Below are 20,128 nucleotides of genomic sequence, written 5' to 3'. Positions count from 1 at the left end.
GCTCCAGTAAATTCACGAGACAACACGCGTACAGCTGCTGCTGCTACTTCTGCTGCTTGGCCGCTCCGGCAACTGCCCGGCAGTGAAGGCAGCAGCAGCAGCAGCGCCAGCGGCAGCAGCGCTCGAAGCAGCAGCAGCAGGATACGCTTCCAGAGGCCACCAGCAAATCCTCGCAATCCTCATGTTGAGACTTACGCGTTGCTGCAGCCAATGACGGGCGCCGCGCCGCTGCCGCTGTCGCCGCTGCTGCTGCGCTGCTGCTACTGCAGACGCTGCAACCAGGCGTCAATCTCCAATAATAAAAAAACTCTTCTGCTGTCTTGCTGCTGCTGCGCTGCTGCTGCGTTGAGGGCAGCAGCAACTGGAGCAGCAGCGGCAGCATGCACAAGGGCAGAAGGCGCGTTGCTGCTGCTGCTGCAGCAAGAGAGTGCTGCTGCTGAGTCCGTGGGCACCAAGAGGATCGTTAACAGTGCCCCTTATAGGAGCAGCAAATGCAAATGCTTTAAAGCCCCAGAGCAACCCGCAGACCCAGGTGAGCAGCAACTGCAGCGGCAGCCGCTGTTGCTGCTGCTGCTGTCCTGGCTGCGCCGCCGCAGCAGCAGCCAACTCACCACCTAGTACCACTCGCTGCAAGTTATTTTTGTATTATTTCTTTATTGCTTTGCTGCTGCTGCTGCTGCGCCAAGAATTGTCAGGTGTATGTACACCTCAAGTTTGGCAGCAAGCGGCGACGGCTGAAGCAGCAGTCTCTTGAAAACCCCACAGCAGCAGTAACTCCCTTTCTGCTTCGTCTCTGTCTCTATTAAATTTAGTCAAATTAATTAATTTTTAGACGCAGTTAACGGTACGCAATAACAGCTAGCGCTGCCCTAAGGCCCCTAGTTGCATTGCTCTGCCTTCCCCTCGTGCCATGCCCGCTGCTGTTACTGTTCCAGCTGCTGCTATTGCTGCTGCTGCTGCTGCGGGAAAATGTTAGAAGCACCCGATGGCCACTGGTGGTTAGTTGCGAAGAATATATAGTCAAGGCAAAAATTCAGCCCTATCTCTTTATTTAGTCCTTAGTCTTCTGCTTTCAACCCCTAAACACAGACGCGGTCGCGCACCTTGAGCGCCGCATGCTGCTACTGCTGCTGTGCTGCTGCTGTGGCTGCTGCAGCAGCAGCGCTGTTCGCGAGCCTCCGCTCCCGCTGCTGTTTGCTGGCTTCCCTCTTTGCTTAGTAACCTATTTACTCTTTTTAAGGAAGAAATAGCATAAACTAATCAAATTAATGCAGTTGCTGCACTGAAGCGCGCCTGCCACCGCTACAGCGCGCGGCCCGGTCATCCATCCCTTCAGCGGGCGACGGCGAGTCGCCTTTCTCATTGCAATTTCAAATTTAAGCCAAATTTAATGTGAAAAGTGGAACCAAAATAACGAATGCGGATTTTTACTTAAAACAAGTGAAGCCTTAACAATATTTTAATCCATAGGGGCACCAAGTTGCCCACGTACGCCGTAAACCGCGCCGGTCTGCATAATGAATGAAAATGATGCTCCGTACTTTCCTCTAAACTGCTTCGAAGCTAATACCCCATTTTGCTTTGTTCCTGCCATTCTGCGTTTCGGCAGCGGCGGCAGTTACTCAGGCCTCAGAGGCAATCAAATGAACATAATAGAAGCGAAAGCGTCAAAAGTAACAATTTGTTTCTGTTCAGTTCAGTAGATCTCCGCTGTACTCTCCGCTAGCGCGTCGAGGCGAATACAAAACCCTCGGGAGGGGGTCTAGTGGTGGAGCCGCCATCTATTCTCTTTTTGTTCAGTTTATTTTTGTTTCCAAGTCCGTTACCTCTTCAACCTGCATTTTTAAGCACTCGCCAGCTGGCCTACGGGCCTACAGCGGCGGTGCTGTCTCTTAGTTGCCTGAGTCGTCCCGCCCCGGTTTTCGCCTGTGTATTTCTGCCTCCCGTTCGCTAATCCGAATTGTTAAATAAATCAGACAAGGGGAAACGAAGCCGACACGCCGCCTGCGCCGTGCCGGAAAACAGCAGCGGCACTTCAAATAAATGGTGGAGTCATAAACACATGGACGCGGGTGCACAGCTATTCAGGTGTATCTACAGTACAGAGTGCACGTTGCACATCTTTAATGGGTACCAAAAAGATATGCATGTGCGATCCTGTGCGATCCTTAGATTCACGCAGCTAGAACTTTGGTCTATTTGTTGTTGAGAAAGAGAAACAGCAAAGACGGCCGGCTATTCTAATGGGGAAAAGCAGCGAAGGCAAACTTACCTTAAGTGCCTCGCAGGCCTTCTCCTTGCCTTTAAACTGCTGCAGCTGCTGCAACAGGGCCTCGCAGTCGGCGAGGGATGGACGCTCACGCTCGCCAGAAGCAGCAGCGCTTGTTGCTGCTGCTGCTGCTGTTAGCGTGGGGAAGGATAGCAACGGCGAGTCATCAGGCACGTCTTCGCCCGCCAAAAGATAGGCCTCAAGCGCTGCAACATAATTAATTATTCAATTAGCCGGAAAGAAGAAATGGAGACACAGCTAGATAGCAGGTGCTGCACATGGGCTTTTCGTTTCTAGAATCAAATCTATTTTTTCAAGTTCGAGCATTACACAGATCTCATTACACACATATCAAGTTTCCAAATACTATAGTCTAGAATGAACCTATTGTCATGTAAAACTATATATTTGCTTCTATATATTTGCTTCTGTACTTGAATTTGTATTTTGATTTACACAAGAAACATCGATTTTACACGAAGACCCTCCGAGACACAGCAGACCACACGTACTGAATGGCTTGTTATTTTGACTAGTTAGCTGCTCAACAAGAGCTCACGTAAGCAGAATGTGAACAAGCATTGGAAAAGAAACAATAGTAATGGCAATAACAATAGGCAAAACGCTGATAAGCGTGGGTTGCATCTCACCGGTTTTGCGCAGCTGGAAGTCAAGAGCGTCTGTTTTGCACTGCAGGAGCAAATCACCCATCAGTTTGTCTGCTGCCTGCTGCAGCTGCTGCTGCAAGCCAGAGGGTGACAGAGGAGTCTCCAAGATGGCGCTCAGCGCAGAGATGCACAGCGCCTCCATTTCGCTGGGTATGAGTGACAGATCCGCTGAGTAGCAAAGGCGTATAGATGCCATACTTTTAGGTTTTTACAGTAAAATTCTGGGGGAAAAGATGACAATTACAAGATTTTTTTGTCTGCTCCTCACTCGACCAGGGACAAAGACAAAAAAACAAAGTAGCAGCAAAGGGCACAGAAAGAGCACATACACTCAGTGATAAACGGAAAAGGCGGCAAATGAACAAATGAAGCACAACACTAGTTGTAACAGGCCAAATGTCGAAAGAAAACAACATTCACGAGATAAGTGCAGTATGCAGACACTTTCGGTGTGTAGGCAGTAATCAAGAGGCGGTGAGGCATGAGCCATGAATCACTACCTAAAGAAGCATAAGCATATCAAAGCAAGCCATACTTAAACAAACGAACAAATGAGGAGGCCAAAGCAGGGGACGAAAAAAGGAAGAAAGAAAAAGGAGCACTAATACCAGCAAGCCGAATAGCAAAAGTACCTGCTCTGCAGAAGTGGTAGAGAAGCGGCAGCAGAACGGAAACGGAACGACTTGTGCCTTCACGTTTAATTAGTTTGTTGAGACGCGAAAGCGCCAAAACCATCCCGACCACGCAGCCTGCAAAGCCGCAACAGATGCAGTTGACGCAGCAACAATACCAGCACTGGACGACACAGCAGCAACATCAGCAGCAGCACCAATGGCGAAAGTAAGAGCAAAAGCTGCAGAAGTGGAGGACGCAGTAGCAACAGCAGCAGATGGTGCAGCAGCTGCAGCAGCAGAGGACGTAGCAGCACCGGCAGTTGGCCACGCAATAGCACCAGTAACGAATAACACAGTGGCAGCAGCCAGCATGAGATGCCTAAACCGCTTAAGCGGACATCGCGAAACAGCAGCAGGGAAATAAAGCAAAAACACAGGTATAATGAGTTCACTATTTTCGCATTTCGTGCAACACATGATTAGCGAAACCAAATGACTAAGTTGGACGGTGGAACAGGAGAAACAGCCATCCACCAAGCAGTTTGGAGCGCGTTAATCATCAATAATTTATGCGTTTGTTCGTTTTTTCAGCAATTTCTGCTTAGCTATCTACGTTACCTTTCCTATAGGCCAAGTGATAATGAGCTGCGCGGGCGAGGGGGTCGGTGGCGCAGCAGCAAATATACTTATCAAGAATATTCTGGGCAGCAGCAAGGGGGGCCTCCTCAGGTTGTGTCTCTGAGTTTGTTGCTGCCTTTTGGTCTTTGCTAGCCTTTTTGTTTGCTTGTTTCTTTTTCGCTTTAGCCTCTTTCTGTGGCTCTGCAGCGGGCCTAGCAGCAGCCTCGGGCTTCAACTCTATCAGCCCATCGTGAGCGGCAAAGTATATCTTTAGCGCCTCTTGGGCAGCCTCCCTAAAATACCTGAATAAATAAAGTAACAAACAAATAAAACAAATAAAGATCCAACAGACCCATAACTTGACACTCCAGTGCGTCAACTCATTTATTAAGAGGCAGCAACTCCAGTTGGCTGTTCCTTGCACTTGTTTCAGGGCAGAACTGCACAGAAGTAGTAGTTTGCGGTTAATCTTCATCACAAGCACAGATTAAGTCAAGTTTATTAAACTTGCATCCAAGCTGCATCTGTTCCATGAAGTTCACCTTCAATTTAATTGCATTCAGACACTATAGCAAACCGCAATACTTCAGCAATCCATATGTACCAGCCCTTAACCATAAGCCCTAACCCTCCTCAATCATGCTAGCTCGGGAAGATCGAAACCGCATTCTGCTTAGCCCTGGAGCCTAAACCCTATTTGATAAACCCTCAAACCTAAACCCTAAGCCCTAGCCGCTACGCCGTCACGCATATTCCCCAGCAGCTCTCGCCATCTGGTACCTGTGTGACCACAGCTTGTCTTGCATGCGAAGGAAGTTGACGTAGGCTCTGAAAGTTGATTTTCTGAGGCAGTAGGGGTGGAAGTCGACTTGGTCTTGGTGAATATCTGCAAAGTGCTTGATGGTGGCGTTGAACTCCATCAGCGCCTGCTGGTGCTGCTGCAGCCGCACCAGCGCCCGGCCCCGCTTCAACTCAAACCACATGCACTGCAGGTCGGGGGAGTCCTCGGGGTCGGCTTGGCGCGAGAAGCAGCGGGCTGTGGCGACGGCTTCTTCCGCCTTGTTGATTCGCAGCAGGTAGCTGCAGCACTTCGAGTTCAAGTAGCTGCAGCGCACCAGCAGCCCCAGCGCACAAACCAGACCTCCCGCTCACCAGGAGCAGCAGCAACAACGGCGTCGCTGGCTTGACGCCAAAACAAAAAGCAGCAGTCGACTACAGTGACGGCCAAATTCGTTTTCTGAGTAAATTACTGTACATGCTGCTGCTGCCATTGCGCTGTCGACGAAAGAAAACAGGCAAAGACAGAAGCACAACAGGAAGGTCGGTAGTGAAAGCTCAGAGGAGAGCCGAAGGTCTGCCACCCAGATGTGGTAAGCAGAGCAGCAGCGCAAGAGAAGAGTTTGAAAGCCCGTGCAGCGGAACTCGCGCAGAAAGGCCAAGCCGGACCGAAGAAGCCAACAGCTAGGCGCCAACGGGCTCATGCTGTTTGCTGCAGCTGTGCTGGCTCCGGCGGCCTCCACTGTTGCCTTTCCACACAGTCTACTGCAGCAGCAGAAAGCACATAGAGGGCTTACCGATCTGCGAAGTCAAGGCTGCGCGCTTTCTCGTGCAGTTCCGCAGCGAGCCGGTAGGCGCCGGCGTGTTTGTAGATTCTGCCTTTCACGAGATAGAGATCTGCAAAGGTTGGAGTGTGGTCGATGGCCTGGTGGGCCACAGAACAAACAAAAGGCAGAGTGGATGTGCTTTGGCTGCTCTTCTTGGCTGCCCGCAGCCAAACGCAGCAGCTCGGCTGCTAAGGCCGTTCTGATCTGCTCAATGGCGGGGCACCGCTATCGTTTCCCGTGTCTGTGACTGCATATTGTTTTTCTGTATTTGACGCTGCTACTGCTATTTTGCTGCTGGCGCACCTTTTGTATGGTCTGAAGAGCCTTCTCAGTGTTCCCCATAAAGTCGTAGTGCTGCGCCATCAGCATATAGGCGTAGAGGAGAGCAGTAGCAATTTCGGGTTTCTCTCCAGACTCCTGGGAGCAATTAAGGGAATTATTTTGAATTAAACCCTCGGAATTCTTGGAGTTTCCACAACATGCATTGCTGGAGTCACTTGTGTTGCTGCAATGCGGCTCGTCCTGCCTCTTTTCGCGCCTTTCCCCCAGTAAAGGCCCAAATGAAGAGGGGCTTCTCTGCAGGTGCTCAACGTAACTCTCTAGCACGGTGCCGATCAAGTGAGCCCGCTCTCGGGTGTACAGACGCCGCAAAGCAGCAAAAAGAGAAACAACGCCCTTTCGCAGCTGCGGCCGCAAGAAATCATCCAGCGCAGCAACGAAGCGGCCCCCAGACAAGAAAGACAACTTCAGGTAGTCCAGCAGGGGAAAGGGCGACAGCTGTACCTTCAAATCTTCGCAGACAAACCACATAAGAAAGAACCCGCAAATTGTAAAACTAAGAAAACACATTTTGGGGAAAAGATTTCAAGTCAAGCAAAACTGAAACGCAGCAATGAAGTCGCACCCGTGACGCACTCCATTAGCTACAGCTGCAAATGGACTGCAATAACATCGTCTTCGATCTTATTGGTATTTGTGTCAATCACATTTCCTACTATTATTTGAATGAAACACTAAATTAAAAAAATAATAGGCGCTTCCACTGCCCACCGTCAAAGTAGCTCAGAATGCGATCCTGCATTTCAGCACTGAGCCCCCTGACCATCCTGAAGGAAGGGGGAGCTGCCTCTGTGTGTCCACTGCTCTTCCAGCCCTTGAGAAGCTGCAGTTCCTGCTGCTGCACCTGCGCCTCTCTTGCTGCTTGCCGGGTAAACGCAGACTCTAGCCATCCGCCGCTGTCTTCCCCAGACGACCGCAGCGCCCCGGGCATCAAATATATGTAGGGGGGAGCACTTGAAACGGGAGCAAAGATGCGGCCGTCCTGGAGCTGCTTGCTGCAGCAGCAGGAGACACAAACACGCACACAAGCTCTCGTGCGCAACTTCGGTGGAACAACAACAGTAGCAGGCCCACTGGCCGAGGTCAGCACATTTGAGAGGTCCGTAGAGATTTGGACATATTTACCAAGGTTCAAGATTGAGCGCTTTCAGCTATCTTGGACAAAATAAAAGCATAAGAGAAAATCGAACAAATAAGTAGCAGGAGTAGCAACCTACAGCTTCAAGTAGTCGAGGGAGTCGGCCTTGCCCACCGCCCCACTGAGGCAGCACTTGGGCAGGGCAAAAAGATTTCTGATATCTTCATTTTCATCGCAAGCCATAAAGCCCAACACATAGCGCTCGTTGTCTTTGTTTATCTCCATTAAGCGTCTGTAAGCCACCCGGCCCAAATCGAATTGCCGCAGGAAAATCGCCATTCGGCCCTGAGCCTCTAGTAGCGCCGTCTCGTCCAGTATGGCTCTGCGCAGCAACGGAGACTACACGCACACAGAGTGTCTGCAACAGCAGCAGTAGCAGCAGTAAAAAGAGTTGCGGCAGCATCAACAGATGCAGCAACCGTATAGGCTAAACACTCCACAGAAGAAACGCAAACAGCAGCCACAGTAGCGGCATCAACATCAACACCACCAGTAGGAGGAACAATACTAGTAGCGACAACAGCATCAGCGGAACTGGCGCTACCAGCAGTAAGAGAGGCAGAAAAAGCAGAAGCGGCATCAGCGGGAGCCTCAGCAGAAGTATTCTTAGCGTGAGGTATTACTGTTCCCTCGTGGTGAGATAATCGTAGCACTGCTTGTACTCCCCCATCTCCTCAAGTATGGCGGCCTTGTACAGCATTATTTCGCTCTTCTCAAAAGCGTCTAGGTCGCGAGACTCTCCAAACTGGTTCTCCATCTCGCCCAGTATCTCCTGGGCTATAGTCAAGCGACCCACCTACGCACGAAAAGGCATACAATTTAGTCTTGTTGACTTATTGAACTGACTCAATTACAGCATTTTAATCGTTCTTCTGTTGCCTTATTCGGCAAATGCCTTCCCATGAAGCGACCTGGCCAAAAGCCTTCAGCTCAAATCGCTCTTATGGAACCCCACCATTCCTCAACTTCCGACCCAGGCCAAACCCCAAATAAACTATGCCGGAGTAAATGAAAAGTTTAGATTTTTATGCTTAGCAATTGGCAAGCTCATTCTTTACACTCAACTAAGGCGTTCTTTTGCTTGGAATAAGGCACAATAGGTGTTTCAATGAATTCAACCGAACTGAAGTTGCAAGTGAAGGGATATTACCAGGTGGTTAGCCATGGCGAAAGCTGCCCACTCCCTTATAAACCTGGATCTGGCTTTCAATATGTGCCTGCGGGTCTCAAGAAAGCCGTCCAGATTTCTTTCGTGAATTTGCAAGTTGGCCAAATCGCGCATCGCGGGGTAGTTGTTCGGGTCCAGCCGAAGGGTTTGGATGAAGCACTTCGAAGCCTCTGCGTAGTCCCTGACGACCAAATAATGAATCACAAAAGACTTTTCAACTTGAATTAGTCACCCCAGTGTCAAATCATCTGCTGCCACATTCACAGAGAGGCTGGATTGCTCATTGAAACTCCAGCGGCGCTGCAGCTGCAGAGGCACCATGCCACGAGCTGCCTTCGTTTCACGGGGTTTAACAGGATCCGCATTAGCAGCAGTATCTGTTGAATCAAGCATGCACAAGTTTGTACAAATAGATAATATCCAAGCCACAGTTAAGGCGCAAAATGTATAATATGACGGACAGTCTAAGCAGCACTGGCAGCTCCACCCAACTGTTCCCGTTTATATTCACATAAGCATCTTTGGGAGGCAACCAGGGGCCTCAAATTATAAAAGTGGTTTGTGTGGGTCTCCCTCAGTGTGGCATCTGGGCCGCCCCAGCTGCAGCAGGAGCTGCAGGGGCCCTGGGCAGCTGGCCACTATTAACTACTTCCTAACTTGTGTGAATTTGCGCATTTGTCCGTGTCCTTTTTCAAGTGCAGTGCAACTGCAAGCCACCAGCTTCCGCGTACTTGTCCTGTCTGTACAGCAGACCCAACACGTGCCAGCAAACGCAATTGGTAATGTCCGCTTTGAGGCCTCTTTTGGCATAGTCATAAGCCTCTTGCTTTTTTTCCGCGCCCATGTTTGACAAGATCAGGCCCTTCATAGACAGCGTTTCCCCGTGCTCGGGAAACTTCTTGAGGATCAAGTCTGCCTGCTTGATGGCTTTCTTGTTGTGCTTTTGTTCATACAGCCACTGCAGCCAAACAGCACAGCGGCAGCAGCAAAGCCAGGCCATAAGCGCCACACACAGCGGCTCGCAGACGCCCACACTGGCCAACTAGGGGAAGCGTGGGCTGCCTTTGCTGCTGCTTTGCTGCTGCTTTGCTGCTGCTTTGCTGCTGCTGCTGCTGCAGTTGCAGCAACAGTTGCCTCTGCTGGGCTAAACGGTAGGGGAACAGATCGCCCACCATCATGTGCTTGAAGACCGATTGCTCCTTGCTGGGCAGAGCCCGCCAGCTGGGAGTGTCGTTGTTTGCCCTCATCTTCAAAAGGCCTTTTTCTGGAATTCCCTCGAGAAGCCGGGGCCGCCGCAGGCGCCCACGGAGTGCACTGACAGCTCAGACGCCTCAGGATGGGAGCCCTAAGCGGCCATGGAGGCGCCAGCTGCTGCTGGTAGCAAAAGGAGTGGCACAGCAGCGCGTTCTGAGGCCGTCAGTCGTTGCATGCAGCAGCAGAGCCAAGGCGGGGGGTCAGCAGGGGCACTCAGGCACCCATCTGTGTGGCAGCGGCTCACACGCAGTGGCGAGGGGAAAGGCTGGAAGGCTCTGAGGAGGCAATTTCAGCATAACGCCGCGGCGGGAGCCCCTCTTCTGGCTGCTGCAGCATTCAAGGCGAGCAACCGCCGCCCTGCTTGACGCCGCTAACGCCACAACTACGGTGTAGCTCAACAACAAACAGCAAGGCACGGATTCTCCATCCCGGCATTTCAAGATGCTAAGGGCCTCTCATGGGTAGACGTGAACAGCGCTCTCCCGAGTCGACGTGGTGGGGAAGGCCTTGGTAGCCGACTCGGCTTCCAGGAGGCGTGCATGCGGCTGCGTTGGTGTTGTCTGGAGTTTGCAGCAGTTTTATTTTGCATTTCTGTTTTATAATTCGCTTTCTGATTTCAAAGAGACCGAAGAAGGGCTGGGGGGGCGGCAGTGGCTCCGGCACTCGGACACCTCTTGACGCGACCAGGCACCGTCTCCTGCTGCGGCGCCTTCACAACAGAGGTTGCATGCTTGAAACAAGCACTCATCATCATCCTGAAAGTTCTAAAGTAGTCTTTTTTATTCGCATTTTTCATGCAAACGGCGTACTTGCGAACACAGAGCAGATCTCTTGTCGCCTCCCTTGGCGCAGCGCACCACGGCTGCCTGCAGCAGCGCTTCGGTGTTGTGGGCCTCCTCGTTGTTCCGCATGCAGCTCTTTTCACAGCGGATCTTGTGGCTAGGGCTAAGAAGGCTTGTCTGGAAGGAGCAGCACTCGTGGCAGTACTCCATGGGGCACAAGATCTGTCTTTCCCGCTCCTTGTTACGCAGCATTTCTGCACAGTGTTCCCGCCGCGCCAGAATGTGCACATTCTCGACGCACGGCGACCTATGTAGCGATTCAGTTGCAACATGCATGCGTTGCATGCAAGAATCGAAGTCAGAAACGACGCGGCGAACAGAACATACCAAGCTTTCTCAGTGGCAGCCACTCTAGAGGTGACGCCCGCGAATCTCGAGTCCGCTTCGGACTCAGGCTTAACAAGCGGCGACAGCTCAAACTCATCAAAGGCAACGCCTCCGCAGTTGTACGCAGATAGCCCGATGGCCCCATCGCTGGGAAACCCCTGCTGGGCGGAGGCCTCCCCCAGCAGCTTCACAGTCTCCCCAGCTGGGGTCTCTACGCGAGCCACTACTCGGGGCCCCTCAAATGCAACTTGAAGGGAGTGCCAGCCGTTGAGCTGCAGCTTCAGGGGCGACCTGGCGAGGACTGCGGCTTTTTTGTCCACGACAACTCGCAGCCGGAGTCTGCGGGCGAAGGGGTGGGCTTGCCAGAGGAGTGGGAGTGGACAGAAGTAGGCACATTCACGCACAACATCGTAAATTAATATTAATTAAATCCTGAAATAAAGCAGTTAGTGCATTTAATGGACTTGCTAACGCACTCCGTGGCCGTTGCCTCCACTGTCATGTAGTTCGCCTCCGAAGAATACCGGAAAACTGCACCAATGGTCCCTTTGGTGCACTGTGGGAAGAAGTCGACAGACAGTCGGCCGTTTCTGCCTGAATAAAGCGGGCTAAGAGTTGCTTTCTTTAAAGTTAAGTGAAAAGAAATGCTTACATGTTCGCTGGCCCTTCAGCACAGCGATGGTGCCGACGTCCGCTGGCCCGCGCACTGCGTTCAGCTGCACCAATACTTTGTTCCTTCCCCGGACTCCGTCCTGCGTGCGAACTGTTGGTCTCTGTGGCTTGCAGCTGCAGCTGCGGCTCCACTTGCTTACCCGGTACTCCCAGTGGCCCACGGAGCCGCCCTTGTCGGCCCCGTCTACTATGGCATACAGCGCGCTGACGCTGCTGAAGTAGCTTTCCACGAACACTGAGCACACAGGGGGGAGCGGCGGCGGCGAAACCTGCGGCGTTTGGCAAGGCTGGGCCTCGATCTTCAGTTTATCGAAATATACTCCGTCTTGCATTGCTGAGGAGAAGAAGGCGACAGTGCCAGACACAAACCGCTCGTCCAGTGCTCTGGTGGCCCGTGACGTTTGCCGTTTGCGCAAAACACATTTTTTAAAAATAAATTTGAAATATGAAACTCGGAACAATTCCCTACGAGAATATCTCAGCGGGCTCCGCGTCTTCATCCCCCACGCAAACCTTTATATGGCCGCCAGTCGCCTGAATCCGTACTTTGTGCCAAATGCCCTGCACAAAACCTCCGTCTTTACGTTCTGCGACTATCTTTGGGACTCCTTTATCCAATCTCAGCAGTTTCTTCTTCCCCGCCTTTTGATGCATCAGCAAGAGATAGCCGTTGTCCCGATCCTTCATTCGGAAGCCTATGCCTACGCCGCCGCTTCCCATGGGCTGGAGTTAGCAGTTCGTGCTTGAGTTGATCTGTTTTGCAAGAGAAGTTTGCTGCTGCGGCTCACTAGGAATTCCACGTGGAGCACAAAATCATAAAGATTTCGCCGCCGCAGAAAGGCGTATGTGCCGTGCACTTCCGAAACGCCCTTAATAGAGGAAGACTGCCCGAACACGTTTGGGTGTTCAGCTACGAGAAGAGCGAAGCCCCAGTGGCTGGGGCCGCCTCTGGTGAAGGAACTGTCTTCGACTACAAATTCTTTTTCAAATGAAGTGTCCTGCGGCTTCAGGTGGTAACTCTGAAACCCCTGAAGCGCAATGTGCTTCTCTTCCAGGTGTTTCAGCTCCTCCTGCAGGTACTCCAGCCGCGTCGCCGCCCCAGCCGAGGCCGCCAGCAGCCGGTAAGTTAGCGTTTCTACGTCTCTAAATCTAAAACAGAAACTCTGAAACGGGCTTTTGTGGAGGGTTTGAGAGATTCTTTGACTCACAGTTGAACTGCCTCCGAGTACGTGCTTTCGCTTAACTGCTCTGCAGGCTTCACTCGCTTGCGCACCTCCCCTACAGTAATTCCGGCGTCTGTTTTGGCGTCTTTCACGGCCACAGGATCAATGCCGTGTGTTGCCACTGAGACCAAAATGTTGTGTAGTGCCTATAATGGTCTGAAACGCAACTGGGATGCCACTTACAGATTCTGTCTTTAGCTGCTTCGAAAGCCACAGCCAAGGCCGGGTCATAGACCGGCGGCGCAGCCGCAGAGGCTGTTGTGGGTGCCGCTGTAGTGCGGCTTTCAAGTTCAACAAAAGACGTCAGCGGAAGCTGCGAAGATGGGGAGGCGGCTGAGTGTTCTGTTGCCTCCCCTGGACATTCCTGTTTGCTCATTTTGGACCAAGTTTTTTTGTAAAGACGAAAATAGGCAGTTGCGAACCTCTTCGATCTTGAATACCCGCATGCTTCTTATGGCGTCGCCAGGGGGAAGCTGCAGTGATTTCGACTCCACTCCGTTTTGTTTGGAGCCCTCAAAAGAATAAATGGGTGACTCAATTGAGACACTGAATACTCCCCCGCTCTTGATGAGCCCCGCGTGAATTCCAGCCTTGCAAATGGCGCTCCTTTCGGCATAAATGCCGTCAGATCCAAAAACAGTTGCTGCTGCAACCTCCGCACAGCCTGGTGGGCACTCCACCAGGATGTTTGTCTGTCGCGTTTTGAAAATAAGCGAATATGCATGAAGACGCCTTGAGAGGGACTTTAGACTTACGCTTATAGTTCCTTTAAAGGCCTCGTGCCCCTCCATCACGTCCTCGCACGACAGAGCCAGTGCTGGTCTGAAGGGACTTGTGCTCGCCGTAAAAAACTGAGACAAATTCATCTCACGCTTGTTCGGCCTCCCCTGTGGCATTTGTTGAACACAAGACAGCGGCCAACGGCGTAGTCGCCAAGGCAAAGTAGCTCAGCCTCCCGTTGCTGGCCCTGCCCAGACCTGGAAAGCCAGTGACAAGTAGGGAAAGTTGAATCAGCAGGGAAAGCCGAAAAAGCGAAATGAGAATGAACCTGCTGTGTCTGAAGAAGATGTCACGCTGCTGTCTGCGGAGGCAAGCGCGAGCGCCAATCCCGTCAAGTCCGTTGTGCCATCGTACAAGTCCCGGAAAGTGCCTGAGCAGGCGGCGTAGCTGCAGCCTTGATCGAAGGCGATGGGGATTCCCTCTTCATTGTCCAGCTGCAAACCTAAGACAAAAGTCGAAGATGAAGTGAATTCTCCTTTTCTCTAATTCAGTCTTTTGTTCACTCCAACTCATTACCCATCTGCTTCGCAGCCTTCATGGCACTGTAAATTTGCGAAACCGCGCGGGGCACAAATGGCTGCAGGCCCACGGAGCCGCAGGCCTGCCGGATGTCGTTGGCGCTTGCCAAGAGACCCGCTGGGCGTCCCCGAACTCTCGGAATTTCTTGTTTCGTCATTACATAAATCATTGTGCTGCTTTCCATGTCGCAGTAGGCCCTCAAGGCTTTGCTGGCGCATCTGGGGAGCACCCTGGGGGCGGCACAAGAATGTCATCAGGGCTTATTGCCTTCAAAATCGAATCTGCAAGTGTCAAGTGGCCTACCAGTAGAAGCCTGAGACGGCTTCAGGGATCTTCGACTTCGCCCAGTAACAGTCCATTGCGGGGTGTTCTGCGGAGTCGCCTGCAGAAATTGCGGGAAAGTGAGTGGCGAGATGAGGAAAAAGATCCCTTGTGGCACTGCCTACCTGGCAGTAGTTGCATAATGGAGTACGCTTTTGCCCTTCCTGCAACTAGCTGGAAGTTGGCCATTAAACGGCCAGCCGTTGCTCTTAAGGCCTTGATGCGCTGCCTCTGCTGAATTTTCTCCTCTCGGCAGTCGTCCATTTCGGCGAAGAGTTCTTCGAGTTTTCCGGAGATTTCTTCAAGGCTTTTTCTCTTTGCAATCACGTCTACTCCCAGTGTCGTCGTTTTTCGCGCAAAGTCCTCATCAAACCCAGAAACATAATATATGAAATATTTGTCTCGCGCATCGTCGGAGCTGGCGGCCTCGCGGCAGTCCCCAACCGCGGGCTCAAGTTTGCCAGCAAATATATTAATTTCTTTTATTGCATATCTGTACTTTTCCTCGTACTTCCCCAGCCGAGGGTGGGGTCGCTGCATCTTAATCCGAACATATTGCGCGGCCACGCCGTCCAAGGGGTCCTTGGTGGACACCGCGGGATTCGCCTCGTTGTGAACAACGTCGCTGGCCCCGAAATCGCGCATTTAAATCTCAGCAGTGCAAACTTTTGAATTGAAGGCGAGCTCACATGTAGGCAGCGCCGTCGACGCTGGCTTGAATGGTGTAGGCGAGGGCTGGCTGTTCCCATTCAATTCGCGCCGCGGCGAGCCGTACAACTTTTCCTGAAAAAATTGAAGACCGCAAGTTTGTGGGTCTTCTCCGCAAGCAAACGAAAGAAGACCGACCTATGTCGATGTCCAGAGTGACTGGGAACTCGTCGCTTTCCTCGAAAAGCTCAGACGCCCAGGAGGTGTTCGTGTCTCTGTCGACAGCTTTCTGGGGCCCGTGGGCCTCATCGGCGCTGCTGGAGGCCTCCGCCGTGGCCGCAGAACCAGCAATGAGGTCTGCAAGCCCCGCAGTGGAGCCATTCACATTCTTCTGAGTCATGCACCAAGACCCCCCCTTGGCGAGGCGCAGCTGGGAGTTGGCCTGGAAGGCCCAGGAGGAGCGGCCGTCGCCTTCCTCGAGGGCTCGCGAGCACTTGGAGAGGGAGACAGTTCCTCCGTCTGAAGTTCAATTTGAAATTTGCAACAAGTTCGAATCTGCTTCTCCAGCGCCACTTGCCTGTTGTGTCGCCGCCCTGCAGCACCAGGCACTGCGGCGGCTGGCTGCGGGCGCTCACAATTTGCCCCTGCGGATTTGTGAGCCACAGCTCCTGCGGGGAAGGCCGGAAAAAGAGAAAATGAAAAGAAAAAGAAGAAAAGATCTTTTCAAAAACCCACCCGGCCGTCCCCCAGGGCTATCGCGTCTTCACACGGACTCAGGACTACCCGCGAGCCCTCTTTGTTCACTTTCCCCCCTTCAACCTGCGGCGAAGTCCACAAGACTGGACTTGGGGAAATGAGACAAAGAAGAAGAGGCTTGCCTCCAGACACATTTCCCCTGAGGGACTTGTCACCCCCGCGACAATCAGGAACAGCGGCTGCCCGGCTCCAATTGGAGTTATTTGATTTATTCCAAAAAACTGATTCACAGCCTTCCGCATAGTGACCACGACCACGCGGCACTCTTGGGGAGCGCTGAAGGAGATTATTTCGTCAAAAGAAGCTGCAAACGCCCTATCTAATTAGTCCAGAAGAATTATTATTCGCCCAAGGTTACCGCCAGTGCCTGCAGTCGGCCTCCAAGGCACTACGACGAAGAAGTTCTGGCCGTCAGCAGACGTCGATATTTCCACTTCCTGCATCGCGAGCGCAGCAGAGAGAGTCACGGAATAGCCAGGCACACACAAATAAGAATTCAGTGCAAACCTGAGGTGCATATTCCCAGCGGATCCGGACACCTTTGAGCTTTCCGGGGACCTCGAGGGTACCACTCCATGAGACTGAGGGGAAGAAAGCCGTGGGAGATGCAGATATTTCATGTTTGCGAGCGTCTACCTTGTTCGTCAGTTGCGTGATCTCCAGCGCTAGACCAGTAGCCGGTCCCCGGCTGAAGCGCCCGGGAAGCTTCGAAGCCGCTTCCATACGTAGAAGTTGCAGAGGCATCGTTAAAGACATAAAAATCGGACGAAGTTTCCTGGCTGCGACCCAAGCCCGCTAAGGATGCAGCCACGGCGACTGCAAGTGACAGCAGCGCAGTCGCCTTCATAGTGAAGAAAGCAACCGAAAGCACGAACACCAGCTAAATCCAATTATTCGACGCGCTTCCCTCTAGAAAGGCTCCACCAATTCCCCTCGAGCGGCTCTGCTTTCTGATACCATGAGCCGCCCGCACTGTACGTACGACGAAACTGCTTGGGCGCGAAAGCAGGTCCATTCAGCGATGCCACAGAAGCTAACCTAACGAGACTGCAGAGCTTTAAGACTAAATGAATGCACCGCTTCCTTTTTCCCTGTTTTACTTTCAAAGAGCTAGGCACACATGCTATTCGTCCGTGGACACAGCGGATACTGGCGGTCGGTTTGAAGTTCAGCAAAGATCAGCGTCATGTCAGTGACGACAACAGTGCATCATTTCAAATTCATGAACTGCTAATTTTAAATTTGGAAATTTATGTGGTTATTTGACGAGAAAAGAAAAGCCGCAGCCCAGTAGCATCCTCGTGTCAGGAATGACCGGGCATATGCAGGCAAAAACTGCTTCAACTAAAAAGCTGGAGAATATTCACAGCGGCATGAACTTGCATTAATGAATGACAAAGAGGTCGAATGAAGTTCCCTAGAGGATCCCGCCGTCGTCTCCATCATCTAAGTGATCGTCGAGGTCTTCATCAGCGTAGTAGTCGTGCGCGTAGTCATCGCCCCCGAAGTCGTCCTCTTCAGCAGCAAACAGTTCCTCTGAGCCACCAGCGCAAACACAACGCAAGCTCGCAAGGATCTAGGTACCAAGCCAGCCACCCAGCTAGCTAGCTAGCTAGCTGGCTAGCTAGCTAGCTGCTAGGGGCAGCCGAGTGATCCGCTGCAGCAGAGCGCCTCTCCAGCGCCACGTGGAGGCCGGAGGATCTTCGGGTTCTGCTTGCAAAGCGCAAGTTCTGGGCCTTGTGCGCAGCAGCGGGCAGCAGCGGGAGGGCAGGCAGCAGCAGGAAGGCAGCAGCAGCGGGAGCCAGTGGCAGCAAGCAGCAGCAGCGCCCACCCTCTGCGGCGGCCTTCGCGTTTGCGTTGGCCTTGTCGTCCGCAGCTTTGTTTTCGTTTTCCTTTTGCTCCATTTCCTTGAGGCGCAGGCGCTTGGAGTCGCCGGGGAGGCCCCGGGGGGCCCCCCTGGGGACGCGCACGAACCTGCTGTGCAGCAGCTCCGCGGGGAAAAAGGCCTCGCCGCAGTAAGAGACAATGGCCTCCTTCTGGGCCTCGTAGTCGCAGCTGCAGGCGCAGCTCCCAGTGCCGTAGTTCCGGCCCTCCAGCTTGCTGCGCCGCTCGCCTATGCTGCACTCCCCAGTGCGCCAGTGGTTGGCCAGCAGCCGCGCAGTCAGCACAGCGCTCGCCCCCGCCTCGTCCAGTTCCGCGGCCCGCGGCACTTCCCTGTTGCTGGGGTAGGTGGGGGGTTCCGAAGTCACGGGGCCTGCGCGCAGCACACGCTGCACGCCAGCGCGGGCCTTCGCTGCTGCTGCTGCTGCGGAACGAAGCCGCAGCAGCAGCTGCTGCTGCTGCGGAACGAAGCTGCAGCAGCAGCTGCTGCTGCTGCGGGACGGGGGGCAGGCAAGCAGCGGCGGCAGCTGCCCAGCGAGCAGCGGCCACGCACCAGCAGCAGCAGCAGCTCGAAAGCCAGAAGGCAGTCAACCGGCAGCAGCAGCTGCTGCTGCAGCAGCTGCAGCAGCTGCTGGTGCTGCAGCAGCTGCAGCAGCAGCAGCAGCGGCAGATGTGTTGCAGCGGGGGTGCAGCTTCTGCTGCTGCTGCAGGCTGGGCTGTCGCTCACCGTGGCGCTCGACGCCTTCCCTCGCCCACTTCCGGGGGTCGGCGCCGCCTGCAGCGTCGGCCTTCACGCCTTTCATGGCGCTGCTGAAGGCGATTTGCGCCCCTCAGCTTCGCCGGCCAGTGGTTAGCTGCGGCTCTCTGAGTCACTCGCAGCAACTGGGGAGGGGGTATAGGGGAAAGCAGCGGCTTCCTGGCTTAAATAGCTCCCATTGGTGTTAAAATCAAAGTTTATTAGCTTTTTTGCTGCCTCGGATCTGCACAAAGATGTCATTTGTGGGGCCCCGGTCCACCGAGGACTGCCAGCCCTAACTTGCATGCGGCGAATTCAATTTGCAAAAAAAGGGAAGCTGCACTAAAGGAACCCTAAAGCTAAGTCCTTTTAAGTTCAAGTTAAGCGAAATTCAACGCGGCTACAAGGAAACGGATAAGCCGCATTAGACCTTATACTCTGGCCTTCAATTGCCGGACGGAGGTTTCTTTACTCGATCGCTACGGCCTTCGCGGCACCAGAGTGTACATACACCTGGAGTTGCCTTGCATTCACTATGGCATAAAAGTGATTTTGAGTTTCAATTCAAAGAGCGAGTTCATCCCAGTTCAAGATGAAGGTCACGGTGGCGCCTACGGGCAGCACTGCGCCTCTGCAGACTTTGAGAAAGTCGAAATCCGCAACTGGGAAGAGCCGCTGCGGGTCCCTCGCGGGCGGCCAAAAGCGGGACCGAGTGAAAGAGTACATGGAAGAGAAATTCTATGAACAGTTTCAACCCAAAAGAGACCTCAAGTCCCGCCTGCGCAAACTCTCGCTCGACAAGGACACTCTGCGAAGGGCGCAAGGCAACTATAGAAGAAAGCTGCCCACGGCAGAGCCTGCAAGCTCCAACTCAGGCAAGCTAGAAGCAAAGACCAAACCCAAGAGTGCAAAAAAACGAAAGACTAAGACCAAAGGACGGCGGCAGCCTCCCCCAAAAACCACGGAAGAAATATGTGCCATGGTATGTCTGTTCCCCGTTGTGCAGTGCGTCGATGCGCCACAGTGCAGCTGTACGTACACCTCAATTTTGAAAACTGCGGGGAGCAGCAACTCGTCAATTTTCTTTTGTTTTGTTTTCAGGTGCTGTCACATGTCCGCGACATTTAAGTTGTGCTCGCGGCCTTCGGCTCTCTGCAGTTAAATGCTTTTAAATCCTTTCTGAGTCCTTCGAACTTCTGAGGGGCTCTCAGAGCACAGTGTCAACGGGACGCGGCTTTCTTTAGCTCGAAAATGTAACTGAGGACTTCTTTTTTCATCTTTTCCCTTCTTACACATGCTCGAAGCATGGTCTGGTGGGCGCTGCTGGTGCGAGGCCAGGCGGCAAGAGGCCTCAGGGATCTCTTATTCAAAAAACAATTTTAAATTTGCTTCTTTTTAATTTAGAAAATCCGTATCTCATCGTCCCTGAGCAATTGACCTCGAATCATTCGCAGATGGGGTGCCTGTGAGAGATCTGAAGAGATAGTCTGGCCCAAGGGCCGTTGATTGTGAATAATTAATGAATAACTAATGAATAATTAATGTTAATCCAAGACGTAGAGGACAAAAGGTGAGCTAACTGGCTCTTACTATTGAGGAAGCGGCTGTCTTGGGGTGTACGTACAGCTCGACTACAACTGCACCTGGCACCAGCGAGCCTGACGAGAGAAGAATTCAGCACTATTTCTGTTCCTAAAAAATGCATCTGCGTACGCGCTCAGAGCAATAAGTGGGGGTGAACTGCCACGTCG

At 52.8% G+C, this 20,128-nt stretch overlaps 6 protein-coding genes across 6 annotated transcripts; 1 reads left to right on the top strand and 5 right to left on the bottom strand.

The window, feature by feature from the left end:
- Window positions 1-1,950: 1,950 nt before the first annotated feature.
- ENH_00006930 (N-terminal acetyltransferase complex subunit NARG1, putative) lies at window positions 1,951-9,665 on the bottom strand (the record flags this gene model as incomplete). Its single annotated transcript, XM_013578310.1, has 14 exons — window positions 1,951-2,004; window positions 2,273-2,475; window positions 2,920-3,105; window positions 3,570-3,686; window positions 4,170-4,471; window positions 4,950-5,273; window positions 5,744-5,871; window positions 6,077-6,564; window positions 6,824-7,107; window positions 7,330-7,572; window positions 7,874-8,046; window positions 8,401-8,599; window positions 9,150-9,376; window positions 9,591-9,665. The coding sequence occupies 14 exons, from the start codon at window positions 9,663-9,665 to the stop codon at window positions 1,951-1,953; spliced, it is 3,003 nt and encodes a 1,000-aa protein (XP_013433764.1).
- A 3,938-nt stretch (window positions 9,666-13,603) lies between these two features.
- Window positions 13,604-14,204, bottom strand: ENH_00006920 (hypothetical protein, conserved; the record flags this gene model as incomplete). The annotated part of the gene is made up of 3 exons (XM_013578309.1): window positions 13,604-13,623; window positions 13,785-13,958; window positions 14,033-14,204. 3 exons carry the CDS (start codon window positions 14,202-14,204, stop codon window positions 13,604-13,606), a joined length of 366 nt encoding a protein of 121 aa, XP_013433763.1.
- A 155-nt stretch (window positions 14,205-14,359) lies between these two features.
- ENH_00006910 (hypothetical protein, conserved) lies at window positions 14,360-15,001 on the bottom strand (the record flags this gene model as incomplete). The annotated part of the gene is made up of 1 exon (XM_013578308.1): window positions 14,360-15,001. The coding sequence occupies one exon, from the start codon at window positions 14,999-15,001 to the stop codon at window positions 14,360-14,362; it is 642 nt and encodes a 213-aa protein (XP_013433762.1).
- A 40-nt stretch (window positions 15,002-15,041) lies between these two features.
- On the bottom strand, window positions 15,042-16,504 carry ENH_00006900 (LCCL domain-containing protein, related; the record flags this gene model as incomplete). The annotated part of the gene is made up of 4 exons (XM_013578307.1): window positions 15,042-15,133; window positions 15,390-15,672; window positions 15,740-15,823; window positions 16,247-16,504. The coding sequence occupies 4 exons, from the start codon at window positions 16,502-16,504 to the stop codon at window positions 15,042-15,044; spliced, it is 717 nt and encodes a 238-aa protein (XP_013433761.1).
- Window positions 16,505-17,177: 673 nt separating this feature from the next.
- On the bottom strand, window positions 17,178-18,444 carry ENH_00006890 (hypothetical protein, conserved; the record flags this gene model as incomplete). The annotated part of the gene is made up of 3 exons (XM_013578306.1): window positions 17,178-17,296; window positions 17,592-18,014; window positions 18,369-18,444. 3 exons carry the CDS (start codon window positions 18,442-18,444, stop codon window positions 17,178-17,180), a joined length of 618 nt encoding a protein of 205 aa, XP_013433760.1.
- Window positions 18,445-18,969: 525 nt separating this feature from the next.
- ENH_00006880 (hypothetical protein, conserved) lies at window positions 18,970-19,505 on the top strand (the record flags this gene model as incomplete). Its single annotated transcript, XM_013578305.1, has 2 exons — window positions 18,970-19,359; window positions 19,479-19,505. 2 exons carry the CDS (start codon window positions 18,970-18,972, stop codon window positions 19,503-19,505), a joined length of 417 nt encoding a protein of 138 aa, XP_013433759.1.
- Between the last annotated feature and the right edge of the window lie 623 nt (window positions 19,506-20,128).

The sequence above is a fragment of the Eimeria necatrix genome, genomic scaffold, assembly GCF_000499385.1.
Source record: "Eimeria necatrix Houghton genomic scaffold, Enh_scaff11, whole genome shotgun sequence".
NCBI lineage: Eukaryota > Apicomplexa > Conoidasida > Eucoccidiorida > Eimeriidae > Eimeria > Eimeria necatrix.
Note: the sequence above shows the minus strand (reverse complement) of the source record. Positions and strands in the feature narration are given on the sequence as shown.